Source organism: Macrotis lagotis, chromosome 1, assembly GCF_037893015.1.
Source record: "Macrotis lagotis isolate mMagLag1 chromosome 1, bilby.v1.9.chrom.fasta, whole genome shotgun sequence".
Taxonomy (NCBI): domain Eukaryota; kingdom Metazoa; phylum Chordata; class Mammalia; order Peramelemorphia; family Peramelidae; genus Macrotis; species Macrotis lagotis.
Window position 1 is genome coordinate 480,665,417 of NC_133658.1, and position 18,370 is coordinate 480,683,786.

The window sequence follows — 18,370 nt, forward strand, 5'->3', positions numbered from 1 at the left end:
CACAGGGCTTCTCTGAGGCCTGCACTGGCCAGGATTCTGTGCTCATTGTGGTGCTGCAGAGTTTTCTCACCGTCCCTGGTGATCTCTGGATCAAGAAGTCTGGAAATTGCCTTCTCTGCCATGGACCCAGGTGCCCTGCAGGTTGTTCCTGGAAGGCTGGAGCTTGTTTGCTTTGGCTAGCTACACTGTGTCTTGACTGGTCTGTCGCTTTTTCCAACCCCAGGTCCTGGTGAAACAGACCTTTTGCATAGATTTTCTAAGTTGTCTCAGAGTGGAAAATAGTATCACTCAGTCTTTCTGTGAGTTCTTCCCCTCAAATTTTGACTGGAGTCATAATTTGATAACTTTGGGAGATGAGTTTCTGGGAATTCCTCACACTGTCATCTTGTCTCCACCTCCCTTGTCTGGAATCATTTAATTTTTTGCAAGGTTTTGAGTTTTGCAATTTTTCTCCCTCCCTCCCCTCCCCCTTCCCCAAACAGAAGGCAATATGCTAAAGTCTTTACATTTCCAACCAAGGTAAGCATAGATTGAAATTGAACATGTTGTGAGAGAAGAATCAGACCCAAAAGGAAGAAAACATTAGAGATAACAAAATTACATAATATATAAGACTATTTTTAAAAATTGAAGATAATAAGCTTTAGTCTTCATTTAAACTCCACAGTTCCTTCTCTGGATACACATGGTATCCTCCATCCCAAATCCCCTAAAATTGTCCCTGATTATTTCACTGATTGCCTTGCAAAAAAACCTAAAAAAAAAAAAACCTTAAAAAAAAAGAGAGAGAATTGCTTTTTCATATCCTTTGACGATTTGTCAATGGGGAAATGACTTTTTAAAAATAAATTTGGCTCAGTTCTCTGTACATTTTAGAAATGAATCTGTTGTCAGAATCACTAGTTGTAAGATTATTTCCCAATTTTCTAAATTCCTTTTTAAAAAAAATTTATTTTATTTAAGCAGTGGGGTTAATGTGACTTGCCCAAGGTCATGCAGCTAGGTAATTAGGTGTCGGAGATCAAATTTGAACTCAGGTCCTCCTGACTCAAGGGCTGGTGCCCCATCCACTACACCACCTAGCTACCCTACTACATTTCTTTTGATCTTGGTTACAGTGGTTTTGTTTGTGTAAAACCTTTTAAATTTAATGTAATCAAAATTATCCAGTTTGTTTTTATAATATCTTCTATCTCTTCTTTAGTCACAAACTGGTAAGCTTGTAGTTTTTAAGACAGCTTAAAATATAATGGTATGTTTGACCTTTTAAATTATTGCTAAAATGATACTTAATATGGAAGCTGTGGGGTTTTTTCCCTGAAAAAAATGCACTCCGTATGCCTTTTTTTGCTCACATGTTCTGCTCATATATTAGATTAGTTGTTTAGTATTTGAATTAGCTTAAGTATGAAAAATGTTTATGCCTGTTTATATATTACGATATACCAACTCATTCCAGTTCAGCACGGTATTATTGTCAAATTTGATATAACCAAGAATGTTGGAGGATTATTTAGTCACTTCTTTTAAAAGATACTTTTAGTATTTCTGTAATAACTTGAAGTAGCAAGAAAAAGCATTATATGCCATAAAGGTAAAGTTAATTAAGGCAGTTCCCATCTCTCTCTCTCTCTCTCTCTCTCTCTCTCTCTCTCTCTCTCTCTCTCTCTCTCTCTCTCTCTAGTTTTTGCAAGGCAATGGGGTTAAGTGGCTTGCCCAAGGCCACACAGCTAGGTAATTATTAAGTGTCTGAGGCCTCATTTGAACTCAGGCACTCCTGACTCCGGGGCCGGTGCTCTATCCATTGCCACCTAGCTTCCCCTGAAACACTCCTTTTTCAAGGAACACAGTCTGAAGGGACTTATTTTGAACTGAGACCAAAGACTGACTTTTCAGCCTTTTGCCAGACGTACCTCCACTTATGGCATCCTTAGAAACTTTTCTTTAAGTAAAACTATTTCAGTTGGTTAGCAAATGCATAAAGTTTTGTTTTTAATTTTTTTATGAATCTTGAACCTGATTAATATTTGACTCTTATTTGTAAAGTGTTCCCTTTTTAGTGGATTCGAAATGACATCTTCTTGATGTTTTTGGTCAGTTAGTAGAGGGGTGTAGTAATTAGCTAGTTCTTTTATTTTCCACAGAGTTCCTTTGTATATAACCATTTCATGCAAGGTATGTTTATGAACTAGGTACTTTAGTATCTTTATTTCTTTTTTTATTATAGAAATATTTTATTTGTTTTCCAATTATATACAATAGTAGTTTCTACCAATCATTTTTGTAAGGTTTTGGATTTTACAGTTTCCCCCTCCCTCCCTTTCTTCTCCTCTCCCCCAGCAGAAGGCAATCTGATAATTTTTACATTGTTTCCATAGCAACTTTATTTCTTGAATAATTTTCTAAATTAAATGTATCTATAGATTCTCTTTTTATTTATAATAAAATGTGCATTTAATATATGCCATCAAATTAAAATTAGAACTTTCAAGTTACATGAAAAGTAGTTAATTTTACCATTGTAGCACACAATTAATTTTAGATAGCTCTTGTTTTCACAAACCATCCTATGACCAAAAAGGAAACAAGAACCCTAGTTGTGTTTTTAGAGTAGTATTTTTTCAATGTAGGCTATGGATTTTCTTTTTGTTTAATATTGTAAATTAAAGTTGATGATGAATTTTTTTTTTTAACTAGCCTGACCAAGAAGTGATTACGACGCCAGACCTTAGTAGTCTCTCTTCACCTCTCATAGACCCAGAACGAAATCTGGGCCTCCTTCTTGGACTTCATGCTTCCTATTTAGCAATGAGCACCCCACTGTCCCCTGTGGAGGTTGAATGTGCCAGTAAGAAAATTTTCTTTCCTTTGAATTAATTATTAATCAGTACATAAAATTGGTCTTAATATCAATTTGCCATTAAGTAGCATGTATTATTGTTAAGGATGTAGTTTAGTAAAAATAGTGAGGCAGAATGGGGAGGCAAAGATCTAAGTGAAACAGGCCCTGTTCTCCTGATATTTATATATCTAAAATATATACAAAATTGCTAAAAAATTCAGCTTGGGAAGCTGATGCCATTGAATCACTTGGAATTCTGAATTGCTATGGAGGTAACTCTGATTAGGCCAGCATCAACATAGTGAGCCCTTGACATTGGAGACAACCATGCTGCTTAAGGAGAGGTAAAGCAACCCAGGTCATAAATAACAGGTCATTGTTTCCATACTAATCAGCAATGAGATGGAACCTGTATATGGCCACTGTACCAGTAGTGTGCATGCACACACACATAGACACATACAGTGTGCATGTAACCACATATGTACGTAACGTTTGCAATGTAAATTTTCTTTAGCTTGGGCATAGAGAAGGAGGGCACCAGCATGTGGGAGCATCAGGAAAGACTTCCTGCAGAAGGCTGTGGTTGAGCACAATTTTGAAAGAAAATTTGCATCTGTTTTTTGTTATATTGCAGTACCTTTCTATTTGACATTAAAAAATCCTGAAAACAGAAAAAATTATGTATCTGATTTTATTATATTTTTCCCTTTTTATGAACTGCAACCATTCCTCCTTGCTCAAATTCCTCATCCATAACTTTCCATTCCCTGCCTTTCCATTAACAGGCTTTTCCCCATGCTTGAAATATGCTGCCTCCTTTAACATCCCTAAATTCTTTTGAAGCTCAGCTCAAATAATGCCTTCTAATAGAAGTCTTTCTGATTTCTTTGAACTGCAGTTACTCCTCATCAGTTTTCTCACACCTTCTTGCATATAACTATGTGTAGTGTATATTGTCTTCCCATAGTATTGTAAAGCCCTGGAGAACAGGGATGTTCACTTTGTTCTTTGTATCCCTAGCTCCTACCTTAGTGGAATATAGTTGTTTGATTGATAGTAGGCAAGTACAGTTGTTTGTTGTCATATTTGCTTTCTTTCTCCTTGACCTGTCTGTTTTGACGTATTATTTGTTTCATATGAATAGCTTTTCCTTTTTTTTTTTTTAGTCTTTATGTTTCTGTATTTAAGTTTACTGTGTTTACTTAATATCCTGCTAAGCTTTCTGGGGGTGTCTGGATTTATTATTTATTTCATTGTTATTGGTATGCAAATTCCTACCCATTAAAATTGGTAACTGGTTTCATACCATTTTAGTGGCTTGAGTGACTTACTCATGTTGCTACAATGAATGTATATCAGAGAGAGGTATCCCAAGTCTTGTCTTCCCAGGTCAGGCTGCTCCAAATCAGGAATTTCTTACTCATTTTATTTTATTTGTTTTACAATATCTTAAAAATAAATTTTTATTTTCCTTTATTAACATTCTTAATATCTCTTTGCATATCAAGAACTACTTGATAAATATCATTGAAAACAAGGGTGTAATATATTTTTATTATTCTTGGGTCTTCAGGATTAGAACTAATTAAATGTTTTTTTAATTGAGAAAATATTCCAACTTCCAAATATAGCTGTTTGAATATGCTCAGTGTATAGTTTTCATGGCACATCAATAATACCTCCCCATATTCCTTTTGTATTTTAAGATTTGTGAAGCATTTTGCTCACAACAAGGACTTAAGACAAGTAAGGAAAGGATTATGCTTCATTTTACATATGAATAAACTGAAATTCAAAATGGCAGATCAGTTTCTCTTAGATTAATATTTAATACAAACTGGCATTTGAGGCATAGACTTCTCATTTCAAGTGTAGCACTTTTCAGACTACACCCCAATGATAATTTGCCACCCGTCTCCTGGTAAAGAGTATTATTGCTTAATTATGTGTCTTCATTTTCTTTTAAAAATTTATTTCTATATTTCCCCAGAGTGGCTTAAGTCATCTATATTCTCTGGAGGTTTGCAAACCAGTCAGATACATTATAGTTACAATGAAGAGAAAGATGAAGATCATTGCAGTTCTCCTGGAAATACCACTCCAAACAAATCCAAACTCTATTCCCATAGATTGACTTTGAGTGATCATTCCCAACCATTTTTGCAAGCCATTGCAGACAACAATATTCAGGATCATACCGTGAAGGTAATATTATTCTCCTGATTAGTGTTTAAGTTAATTGAGGAAAGTGTTTAAAGGTATCCACATCTATCATTTACTAATATTTAGTTTTATTTTGTTATACCACAGGCACTTTTCTTACATTGATTTCTATATACTTTTTTGGGGGCTCATTTAGGTAATTTAGGTAGTTCATTTTGTTTTTAAATTAAATGAGTTGAAAGAATTTATGGTAGTGAATTTGCTTTTATATTCAAGTATAATTTAAAAATTTTTCAAATGTCTGATACCAGTGTAGGTATCAGAATTTGTGAAGTATTTAAGATTAGGTAATTTCATAGTGTTGCCTCTTAAGAAATTAATTTTAATTTTTTCTGTTTTCAGGATTTTTTATGTCAAATAGAAAGGTACTGCAAGCAGTGTCATTTGACCACACCAATAACATTTCCTCCAGAACATCCTGTGGAAGAGGTGGGGCGTCTCCTGTTATGTTGTCTTCTAAAGCATGAAGATTTAGGTATTAAAATTTTGGTCTTAAACATAGTACAAGCATGTTCTTGACTAACTTCACTTTTATGCTAACAGAACAAGTTGTTTTTTTTTTCAAATGCCTTGTGTAGGTCATGTGGCTTTATCTTTAGTTCACCCAGTTACACTTGGTGTTGACCAAGTTAAACACAGAACATTGCCTAAATCTGTAGTGGATGTTTGTAGAGTCGTCTACCAAGCAAAATGCTCACTAATTAAGGTAAATGGAAATGCTTTTTAGTATCAATGACTTTATATTGCTCTATACTGTCTGGTTTTATATAAAAAATAATCAACCATCTTTTTTCTCTTCCCCCGCCCCTCCCCCAATATCCATGTGTTTAATTTATAGACGCATCAGGAACAGGGGCGCTCTTATAAGGAAGTGTGTGCTCCTGTTATTGAACGTTTGCGATTCCTTTTTAATGAATTGCGTCCAGCAGTCTGCAATGATCTCTCAATAATGTCAAAACTTAAACTTTTAAGCTCTTTGCCTCGATGGAGAAGGATAACTCAGAAAATAATACGTGAGAGAAGGAAAAAAAGAGGTAAGAATATAAAGAATGTGGGGAAAATATTGTCAAACTTTTTTTATTGATTGTAAGTCGTGGTAGGATTCTCTTTTTTTTGGTCCGTTTTTCCTTCCATCCTTCCACCCTTCCTCTTTCCCCTCCCTCCCTTCCTCCTTAATTTTTTAATTTTTGCAAGGCAGTGACTGTTAAATGACTTGTGCAGGATCAAATAGTTTTTCAAATGATAAGTACTCATTAACTGTGATCTAAGTTGGCATATAGCTTTATACTTCTAACATTCTTACACATGCTTTCATTTATTTATTCATTTATTTATTTATCTATTCATTCATTCATTCATTCATTCATTCATTCATTTATTTAGCAAGGCAATGAGGTTAAATGACTTGCCCAAGGTCAGACAGCTAATAAGTATTTTGTCTGAGGCAAAATTTGCACTGAGGTCCTCCTGACTTCAGGACCCTGTGCCAGTCTAACTGACCCAAAATCTTTAAGTTTCTATTCTTGAGCTACATTATAGAAATGAGTATTATTTTAGATCATTTCTAGAAAGTAAGTTCAAAATGATTTAATAACTTTTATCACAGTCTTGTAGTTTTTTATTTTAAAATTTAATAAATTTATTATGAATAATTTTCAAAAGATTATGTATAGACTGGTAATAGTTGACATCCTGTTGAACTTAGTATAATTGGATTTAACCATTTGGAATTTGTATTTTTTCTACCCAACTAAATATATACTAATCTGCATTTATAAAAGGCATATTCAATGATATCTCTTATTAATAATTGTTTGTTTCACTTGAAAGGTGTTTTTCTCCCTCAGAAGTCTTCAGTTCTTTTCTCTCTTATGAACCTCTGTATTATTTTGTTCCACAGTTATATATCTTTGTGAAAGTTCCTTATCTCCTTTTCTAATATTTGAACCCATACAGTACTTACTCAACTAGCATCTTCTGTTGTGTTCTTTGGGACTTGCAGTGTTCTTAATGAATTCTTCTGTATCATTTCAACTGAACAAACAAATCAATTCTCTATGTTTGGCATTGGTGATATGAGTAAGAAACATGACACTTTCCTAGCTCTCAAGATAGTTTGCCATCAGAGGTCAGAGGTTCTAATCCTCTTTTTACTAATTATTACCTTTGATACATTAGGCAAATCACTTCAGCTTTCTGGTCTTGGTTTCCATCTGTCAAGTGAGAAAATTGGATTAAATGACCTCTGAAGTTTCTTCTGCTTCTAAAACTAGGATCCTATGAGGTTCTTCAAACTAATGGGCCATATGACATGTAACCAAATAAATATAATACAAGCTAGATTATAATAGACTTAAAGGAGAGAACACTTCTAGAGAGCTCAAGATATCTCATAGACAGATGGTACACTTAGCTGTTCCTTGAAGGATTTTAACAGAGAATGTACATGTTAGACATATCTGAGATACATGTGTAAGATGATTGCAGTAAGATATCAGAGAATAACTAGTAGTCCCATTTTGTTGAAACTTAAAGTATTAGAAATGTGGAGTAATAGGAATAAAGTTGAGAAAGATATATTAGACACAGTTTTAAGAAGGTCTTTAACACTACATCAAGGAATTTTTTTTCTTTTTGGTAATAGGGATAACTGAATTTTTTTTTGGATTAGGGAAGTAAAATAATTTTGTTATTAGCAAATGAAGATGACTGGAAAGGGAAGAGACTTTTAGATAAAGGTAGTCTGTATATGTATATGTCTGTAAGTACATATATATATATATATATATATATATATACACACACACATATATATGGAAATGTGTGAAAACACATGCACATATACATTGTTTTTGGGATAAAATATATTAAATCTTTGGGTATAGCTATGCTTCACTTTTGGTTTTTTATCCCCAGTACCTCATTCAGTGTTTTGCATATAGCAGTTGCTTAATAAATACTTATTGATTGGTCAGTGTTTTTTTTACTCAGTCAGTTACGACTGCTATAAGTGACATTTATGTGAAATAAATTCATTTTTAAGGTCAAGTTTAAGGTGCTTATTGGACAGCAAGGTGGATATGTTTAGCACCCCCTCTCATTCTTTGAATTAACTAAAAACTTGCTTCTCCTGATGACTTGGTCTCTTGCCTGATTAGATGTAAGCAAATTCTTCTAATGTTACTTATTCATAGAACATGGAAGAACATGGTCAGTGTTTTTTTACTCAGTCAGTTATGACTGCTATAAGTGACATTTATGTGAAATAAATTCATTTTTAAGGTCAAGTTTAAGGTGCTTATTGGACAGCAAGGTGGATATGTCTAGCACCCCCTCTCATTCTTTGAATTAACTAAAAACTTGCTTCTCCTGATGACACTTGGTCTCTTGCCTGATTAGATGTAAGCAAATTCTTCTAATGTTACTTATTCATAGAACATGGAAGAAGAGACTTCATTGTTCTATCTTCCTCAGCAACTAAAGCTTTCAAAATTTTCCTATTGCATTGCATTCCTGGCTAACCCAGTTAGAGATTTCTGTTTTCTGATGAATTGTCAGAAAGTCTGTTATCAGAGTTAATGTCAGTCTTTGTACTTTTGATACCCATTATCTCACAGTTGCCTTGGGTATATTCTGAATTTTGAAATTCTAATCTTGTCACAATCTCCCGTACTTTTGTTTTCTCAATTTGTCATTCATTTTGAATTTTCATTTCCTTCCCATAGTGTTCTTCTAACCTTTCTGCCCTTCATGTTCTCTAGATTATTTTCTCCCCCTCTTGTTTCACTTGCTTCCCTGACCTGTCTTAGCTACTTTAATTGTATGACTAGATACCATAATGGGACTCAACTGACCTCATCCACTCTTTTGCTAGGTATCACGGCATAATGGATAGAACTTTTAGTATGGTGTTAGGAAGTCCTAGGTTTGGATGCAACCTGAGAATTTTGTCAGCTTAGTGAATGTTTGCTGCTGCTGTTACTGTTACTTTACTGCTAATTCTTGACCTTGAGTCAAGACTCTTGACTTGCTGAGTATCAATGAAGAAAAATAATTATACTGATTTCACTCATTATAAAGTTTTGTTGCTTTTAACCCTAGATTATTGGCCCTGACTGCTGTTAGATAGTTTTTATTTAGATCTTATTCTATCAACTTTCAGATTCTCTATAACTATTCTCCTAAGACCTCCATTCATAACAAATGATTTTTATCTTTTATTAAGATTAAAAAAAAAAATTTTCTTTAAGGCAGTGGGGAAGTGACTTGCCCAGATAGGTAATTATTAAGTGTCTGAGGCTGGATTTGAACTCTGGTCCTCCTGACTCCAAGGCCGGCACTTTATTCACTGAGCCACTTAGCTGCCCCTTTTATTAAGAAGATTGATGCCATTTTAAATGTGCTTCCTCAACTCTTATAATTCATCGTTTTTATTTGAGTTAGTGGTTTCTGACTCCTTGCCAAAACATTTCTGTCTTTGAAACTGTCACTTCCTTCCTTTTCTGGGACTATAATCCATGAATCCTTTTGATTTCCAGTTTTTCTTTTCCACTGTCTCCTTCTCATCTGCTTATAAACATGTTCAGATCTCTGGAATCCTAAAACAAATCACTTTAAATCAACCTTTCAGTCATTTTCCATCTCTTTCTTTTCACTGCCATGCATTTCACATTTATGGATCACTTAATGGTTTGTAATATGATTTTTCTTTCTTTGAAAATAGATAAGAGTATGGGGCAGCTAAATGGCACTGGCCCTGGAGACAGGAGGGCTTGAGTTCAAATTTGGTCTCAGACACTTAATAATTACCTAGCTATGTGACCTTGGGCAAGTCACTGGTATTGCAAAAACCAAAGAAGAAAAAAAAGAAAAGAAAATAGACGAGTGTCTCAGGGTCCTTTCAGCTATTAATACATCCTTCTTCCTCTTTCATATAATCATTTATATACTTACATGTGTGCATGTTGAGGACCGAGACAGTTTTGTATTTCCAGTGCCTAGAATAAGGTTTGACATGTAGGATATTAACTAATGTTTGTTTATAACGCTTTATGTCACTTCAGATTCTCTTAAATATTTATCACAGTTCTTTCAAATTCACAACCAACCTGATTGATTTTAATCCTTGAAGCTATATTTCAATGTGAGTTTCAGAAATAACTTTTCACTTTATTATTCAAGTCTTTTGGTTGTGAATTTAACAAATTTTTAATGTCTTAGACCTACATTCAAGTTGATATATTTCTGAATTGAAACAGAGCTAATTAAATTATAAATACATCATTAAATGATAATGAAGAGTTTTTTTTTTTAACATAGTACCCAAAAAGTCAGAACCTACAGATGTGGAAGAAACTAAGATTGGAAATGAAGAGGGTGACTTAGAAGAAGCATGTATTTTACCACATAGTCCAGTATCTGTAGATAAAAGGCCTGTTCCAGTTAAATCACCTAAGGTATGCTATATAAGGGTTTTATTCCTCTTGGCAATTTACTGAATAGCAAAGTAGTAACTTGGGAAAGTGCCAATTGGTATTTTAATTTTATTTTTTGAAATGAGTTTCACATAATGCTTTTCATATTGCAGGCAATTAAAAAACAGATTGAATTTGTTGATTGAAATTTAGTTTATTGAATTTGCTGTACTGAAAAATATAGAATAGTAGTATCATATCATTAACATTATTAATAATTATCACTATTATTATTTTATTCTCTTTTTTGATGCTCATTTTCTACCATTTCATTGTATAATATATGAATAATTATGAGATATTATTTTAATCATCAGTGCATATTTGTACTTTATTATGAATAATCTTCTGCAATTACAAATTGAAAAATCTTTAGTTTTATTGCCTCATTAGATTCTTAAAAGAACTGTAAGGTAGACCCTATTGATATTGTCCTGTTTTGTAGGACTTAAAAGAAACCCCAGGAGAAAAGAAACCCCTTAAACCAAGCGTAGGAAAAGGGATGTGTGTTTGTAGCAAAAGAATTTTTTTAAAAATTTCATTAAAATTTAAAAAATATACTTTTTTGCTTTATGTATGTGGAAATTATTAAATAATATGAAAAATTGTCATTCTTGATAAGAGTATATTTACATGATTATATACATTTTGATTTGAATTAATGATTTTTTTAAAAAGTAAGCTTAATGAGATGATTTAGTAGTTCAATAATTTTAGAACAAAAATCAGTAATGATATTTAAAACTTATAGAAGTAACTGTTTGTATTTTTAAGGATAAATGGCAGCCACTTCTGAATACAGTTACAGGTGTTCATAAATACAAATGGTTAAAACAGAATGTTCAAGGCCTTTATCCTCAATCTGCACTGCTTAGCACAATTGTTGAATTTGCTCTTAAAGAAGAACCAGTTGATGTGGAAAAGATGAGAAAGTGCTTACTCAAACAGGTAAAACTTGTTGAGTGTATATTATTGCTATGTGTTTGATAAATGACAGAATCTAAAAACTGCATATTTCTATTCCTACAGTTGGAGAGAGCAGAAGTTCGTTTGGAAGGGATAGACACTATTTTAAAATTGGCAACCAAAAATTTCTTGCTTCCATCTGTGCAGTATGCTATGTTCTGTGGATGGCAGAAACTTATCCCTGAAGGAACCAATATAGGGTAAAATTCAGGATTTTCATATTTATTCTTCAGGAATATTATGATATAAAGAGGAAAATATTTATATTAGGATTGAAATTGACATAAAATAATTATTTTTCAAAGGGAACCACTTACAGATTGCTTAAAGGATGTTGATCTGATTCCTCCATTTAATCGAATGCTACTGGAAGTAACTTTTGGAAAGTTGTATGGTTGGGCCATTCAAAATATTCGAAATGTTTTGTTGGATGCAAATGCCAGATTTAAAGAGCTAGGTAAGTTTTGATTTACTTTGCTAAGATAAATATGCTTTTGAAAATAATTATCTTCACATTGATATAGAAGTACATATTTAAGATTATATGTTCTTGCCATTTGAGTTGTTATTAAACTTAATAATACTGTTTAATTGCTTTTGAAATTTTGTAAATTGATTTATTGTTCCATATTTATATTTTTTATTTATTAACCTGTTTTAAAAGCTATTTAGTTCCAGGATTTTAAGTTAATTAAAAAAGTCAACTGCATACTCAAAGAATTTAATTATAAGATTTCAAAAGTCTCAGTTCTATCATTCTATTTTATTAATTTTTTTAAGGATAGACAACAGTATTTAACAGTATTTTATTTCTTATTTGTGTATAAGGTGCCTAATCCATTACTTTTCACTTATTAAAGAAAATGTCAAATTGAATTGTAGAGCAGTTGCTAAAGTGAATAGAAACTTCCATTACATGTATATGAAATATGATTTTTTTTTTTTGGTGAATGACTATACTAACTTTTGTGTGACTATAGGTTTTAAAATAACATTATAACCTTGTGATGGAAAAAGAAAAAAAGATTAGGTCATTTTGTTAAAGTTAATATCTCCTTTTCCTGTTCTGGTAGAATGTGGAAATATAGAAATACTTTTATGTGAAAACAAATCAGCTAGAGAGAAATAGTGTGGTATGTAGTGGAAAGAATATTAGATTTGGAGTCAGAGAGTCTAGATATATCACTTCTGTGACCTTAGGTACTTATTTAGCATCACTGGTTCCCTTATCCCTTCTATCTTTAAAATATCATATTGTTTTGCTCTCACCTGTCCTTTAGTTTTATAACTACAAGTTATTAAAATTATGTTAGGGTTTCAGCTAAGTTATTTTTTAGGTAGTCTTAGTCTTGCATGGAATCTTGGCATTTAGGGCTGTAATGTATTACCTTAGAATGGGATTTTATAGCTTACGTTGGGGGAGTGTTAAGCATTTAAAGGTCATCTGTGTGATAGATGCATAACCTTAATCTTTGAACTTATTTGAAAAATATTTTGGTTACTATTTTTTTAATGTAGTGAATTTTCTTAGTAATACTCTGCATATTCTATGTTTTAAAATATTCTGATGGATTTCATAGGCTTCATAGGTTTCCAAAGAAGTCTTGTGATATAAAAACAGTTAACTCCTGATCAAAAGGAAAATAATTATGGAGATAATTCAACTTTACCATGTAACAGTAAATGTATCATATAATTAGAGTCCTTTGATAAAGAGAGAACATTTCTTTTAATCTCTTTTAAAGTATATTTTTACAGTCTTTATCTGTGATGGTGGTAGTAGCTTTGTGAAGATCCTCCCTTTTCTTCTCTGTATGATAATAGTATAAGAAGAGAAATTATGGCATTTAGTATACATTACGCATAAAACCTGTCAAAAGCTGGTACCATGTTTTTTGACTTAATATAATTTAGGCCTGTTTATTTGGAGAACTGATAATGTCCACCAAGTGTTTTTGGAAGAAGTCAGCCAGGATCCTGGTTTTTGTATTTGTAATTTATGTGATAGACATATATTCTAATATATACATATATATATATATATATATGTACATATATATATATATATATATATATATATATATATATATATATATAAATATATAGTTAATTTGATACTTTTAGAGTTAACATCCTCACAATCCTAGATCTCATATTCCAAACACCTAACGTACCTATCATAGTACAGTAATATTTATGTCAGTTTTAGGGATGTTGAAAAAGGTAACTTCACTATTTTTTAAACTTTATTTTATTTCATTTTAAAATTTTTATTTTATTAATATTAAATATTGGAGGATATTAAAAAAGACAAGGAGTAGTAAGAACTATATTTATGGTGAAGATGTGTTAAAGAGGAAAAATCAATAAGATTCTTAGAAAGAAATAAGAGATTTGGAGCTTTTCGTTGCTTCTACTTACCATGTTATATAGAGCAATATAATTATATCTGAGTGGGTAGAGATTGAGTTTTTTTCCTCTTTTAATGTATATTATTGTACTGTATATATTTTTTTTATATTTCATACATTTTACCCTTCTTAAAGATATTCTGATTCTTAACCAGGTATTCAGCCAGTTCCTCTGCAAACTATTACTAATGAGAATCCAGCAGGACCAAGCCTTGGAACCATTCCACAAGCACGTTTTCTCCTGGTTATGCTCAATATGCTTACCCTTCAGTATGGTGCAAACAACTTGAATCTTCTTTTGAACTCTGGCATGCTAGCATTGACTCAGACAACATTGCGATTAATAGGTAGAGAACCCTTTGCATTTTTTTTAGTAGTGGTTTGTGAAATCCAAGGTTTTGATTTTGTTAATATTTTTATTATTGCACCTTTTTGCATTTTATAAACAAACTACTTTGCCAAGGTTTATTTAGAGATATAATGATTGTGTACCTTATCCAAAATCCAAATCTCTGCAGTACAAAAGGATAATTGTGCCTTGTTATGGATGATAATACCTTTGTTTGCCTACTTTCAAATTCTTTGTTTTTCCTCCATTAAAATTAAAATAAAAAATAGTATCTCAGATATTTAAAAGAAATTATGATCACTAACTTTCTGAGGTGTTATATATGGGGGTGGGTCCATTTTTAGGTATCAGAGAGAAAAAGAATTGTTTTTATTTCTCATCACTTGAAATTTAGCTTTAAGGAAGAATTTTTAAAGCTAATAAAAACACTATTATTAAAGGAATTTGTTTAATTTTTTTCTTTGGAGATGGTTTATATAATAATTGATTTGTCTAGGAGATTTGTATGCTTCAGACCAGCTAGGTGGCGAAGTGGATAGGACACTGACCCTGGAGTCAGGAGGACCTGAATTCAAATCCAGCCTCAGATACTTAATAATTGCTTAGTTATATGACCTTGGGAAAGTTACTTAACCCCATTGCCTTGCAAAGACGATTGAAAAAAAAGAAGAGAGATTTGTATGCTGTCCTAAATTGGGGATAAGCTAGAAAGTGAAAAGTAAGGAAGGCCTTTTTTAGTTTTCCCATATCATCTCAGGGTTTCAGATAAAATTTATATAGGTGACTAGCATATCCAGTAAAACTGTTTTAAGCTTTAATAGCCTTGAGCTTGTAATTTATTAAATCATTTACAATTCATATTTCTGGGAATTGACACTTTCCTCAAATAAATGGTTTTTTAAGGCAGTTAGGTGGCGCAGTGTATAGAGCACTGGACTTGGAATCAAGAGTACCTGAGTTCAAATGTGGCCTTAGAAACTTAATAAGTACCTAGATGTGTGACCTTGGGCAAGTCACTTAATCCCACTGCCTTCCAAACCCCCCTCCCCCCAAAAAAAGTACATGGTATTTTTAAATTTTTGCTCTGTAACTTACTTTTACCTAGATGTTCTCTTTCTCTCCACCCCCATCTCCCTGTAATTTTTGTGCTTTCGGAGATTTACTTTGATATTTTGAAATTGAGACCTAGAAGAGTATTTCTTGAAGTTAGTGTGGAAATTGTTGAAAATTTGTACTTTATGGTCATAGTGATTAGTTTGCAATTTTTTTCTTTTTAATACTGATTGGAAATAAATTGAAATACATTTAAAATATTTTCCTGTGTAGTAATTTTTTCAGTGGAAATAAATTTGCTAGATATATAAACTCTGGAAAATTACATAAAATAAAAATTATCATCTATTTTCACATTTTTAGCATGTGGTTGCTCAATATTGTTCAAACAATTGATTGTGATTCTTTGGTCAGGTCCTAGTTCTGATAATATTGAAGAAGACATGATTGCTTCTGCTCGAGGAGCTTCAGCTACTGTTTTGGAAGAATCAAGAAAGGAAACTACTCCAGTACAACTTCCTGTTTCAGGCCCAGAACTGGCAGCAATGATGAAAATTGGGACCAGAGTTATGAGGGGAGTGGACTGGAAATGGGGAGATCAGGTATTTAATCTGACTGCAGTATCTTAATACCTATCTATGTAAGCATTATTAAATATCAATTTTAGGTGGCAATAAGTGAAAAAAAAATCTTTTCCTATCTAATTTATGGTATAAACAATCCAGACTATAATTCTTCCAGGTTGATAGGTAAGACAGAAGCTGAAAGCATTTGTTTATGGCCAGTGGTTACATAATATCAAAGAAAGGAACCAATTAAATAATATCTGAAACACACTGAAATGGAACTTGAAGCAGTATAGTTTAACTGTAAAATACCAGGAAATAGCAGTAGCAGCAGCAGCTTCACCCTTTCCCCTCAATTAACACACCCACTTAAACCCACTTCACCCTCACTTCCACATTTTAAAAGATCTTCACAACAACCCTATGGATTTGATATTTTGTTATCTCTGTTTCACAGATGAAGAAGCTGAGGCTTTAAGAAACCCATGGTCTTAAAGTAATAAAAAATTGCAGGAGACTGAATTTGAACCAGATCTCCAGTCTCCACAGTGATCATTCTTTTTGTTTTACTATACTGTCTCTTAAGTTATAGCTTAAAAGTCACGGTGTCTCTTTATGTTCAAGGACATCAATGCCACAAATTTGGGGAAAATTTTCATGTATTAACATTTTGAACAGAATTCTTGAATCTGTCGCAGATGTGTAGTTAGTATTTATGATTCAAAAAGATAATTGTAGGTGAACAGCTGCCTTTGATAAGAAGCAGTGCTGTAAAAATTGCTTCATTCCCCAAAGAAAATATAGGACAGTTCTTAAGATAGCAGAAAGGAGCCTCTATTTCAGAAGTGAATTCTCTGCAGAAGGGACAGAGTGTGAGAGAGAAGATAAAGAGTGTTTTAAAACTGGGATTCACTATTACAAGGGCAGAGCCAATAAGGCAGAAAAGAGGACCTTTTTTCCCTTTGTTTCTTTTATCCCTCCACCCTCATCTCATCCTTGCTGATAGGAGGTTTTGGTTGAAGGGAAGTTTTAGGAACTTGTAGTTTTCTTAGGATAACCCTTTTGTGATTTTTAAATTCATCTCTTAGGTCCTTCAGATCCCTAGTCTTTCCATAAACTATTTGGATGGTAGGTAATCTATAATCATAAGATGCAAAAAACTCAGAAGATGACCATTGTTTAGATGTATGAGAAATGCTTCTTCCTTGAATTTTCCTTTTAGTAGCTTTATGGAGAATTATATTTTGGATCTGGAGCCAGGTTGGACTTAGGTTCACATCCTACTAATATGTAAAATGAGTTGATAGGACTAGACTGTGTCTAAATTCTCTTCCAGGACTAAATCTGTGATCTTTTGAATTTATAGACAATTATTATCATAGTGAAAGTATTATTAGTAATGGAAATAAATATTCATCTAATGGCATGTATACATATATATTAAAGAAACTGAATTTCTGTTTTTAAAATATTTTATTATCAATTTAAAGCCCCAGAACTAACATATATTCAAAAGTTTTTAACATTTTAGAACTATATTGTAACATTAATACTATCCTTTTTTTAATCCCCATTTTGACCTCTTTTGGTACCAGTTCATTTATATTCCTAAATATGAATCTAAAATATAGTAGTATTCAGAATGTGACCTAAAAAATTGAGATTTTATTTTTGCCTCATCATTGCTTCATTGCTTCATTTTCTTCCCTCATTGCAGTAGGTGATATTTCTGTGCTTTTAATGAAATCGATATAAATAAAGGGAATGAAAAAAAGTGTTTATGCTCTTTATTTAGAGATATTGAGATAGAAAGGGAAAATGTTAAGAGCATACTATACTGAAGTTGTAATTTAATTTTCTTCTTTCCTTCTCAGGATGGCCCACCTCCAGGTTTAGGTCGTGTGATTGGTGAATTGGGAGAGGATGGATGGATAAGGGTTCAGTGGGATACAGGCAGTACCAATTCATACAGAATGGGGAAGGAAGGAAAATATGACCTCAAACTGGCTGAGCCTCCACCTGCAGCTCAGCCCACAATAGAAGATTCAGATACTGAGGATGATTCTGGTTAGTAAAATAACAAGAAATTAAATTAAAGATAGCTTAAATAATATTTGTGTGTGTGTGTGTGTGTGTGTGTGCATGTATGTATATATTTACCTTCCTTCTTTAAACTTTATCTCTCCTCTCATTGGTACTGTTTCTTTCCTTAGTATATTGTTCTCTAAACTTATTCTTGAATGTGAGTTTTGTTTCCTTAGCCATTCTATAAGGTCTGCCAATGGAAAGACCTCATGTATATTGACTATAGTTTATATATGTAGTCAGTGCACACTATATTACAGGTACTTTCTAAGCTCCAAAAATGCAAAGAATGGCATAAGACCCATTTTTTAATATATCTTTTTATCCTTTATTTTTGTTGTTATATCTTTGTTTCATCTTTTTAACATTTTAGGAGAAGCAAGTACTTTAAACTTAAG

General features: G+C 32.5%; 1 protein-coding gene across 6 annotated transcripts in view; it reads left to right on the forward strand.

Annotated features, from left to right (window-relative positions):
- Nucleotides 1-18,370, forward strand: part of HERC2 (HECT and RLD domain containing E3 ubiquitin protein ligase 2) — a 227,545-nt gene that overhangs the window by 107,240 nt on the left and 101,935 nt on the right. For all 6 annotated transcript variants that reach the window (XM_074213716.1, XM_074213717.1, XM_074213718.1 and 3 more), the window contains 12 exons: nucleotides 2,698-2,848; nucleotides 4,836-5,050; nucleotides 5,411-5,543; nucleotides 5,647-5,774; nucleotides 5,907-6,102; nucleotides 10,388-10,524; nucleotides 11,317-11,490; nucleotides 11,572-11,708; nucleotides 11,814-11,965; nucleotides 14,075-14,266; nucleotides 15,736-15,923; nucleotides 17,762-17,954. In XM_074213716.1, coding sequence (XP_074069817.1) covers nucleotides 2,698-2,848; nucleotides 4,836-5,050; nucleotides 5,411-5,543; nucleotides 5,647-5,774; nucleotides 5,907-6,102; nucleotides 10,388-10,524; nucleotides 11,317-11,490; nucleotides 11,572-11,708; nucleotides 11,814-11,965; nucleotides 14,075-14,266; nucleotides 15,736-15,923; nucleotides 17,762-17,954 — 1,996 coding nt within the window. The remainder of the gene's footprint in view (nucleotides 1-2,697; nucleotides 2,849-4,835; nucleotides 5,051-5,410; nucleotides 5,544-5,646; nucleotides 5,775-5,906; nucleotides 6,103-10,387; nucleotides 10,525-11,316; nucleotides 11,491-11,571; nucleotides 11,709-11,813; nucleotides 11,966-14,074; nucleotides 14,267-15,735; nucleotides 15,924-17,761; nucleotides 17,955-18,370) is intronic.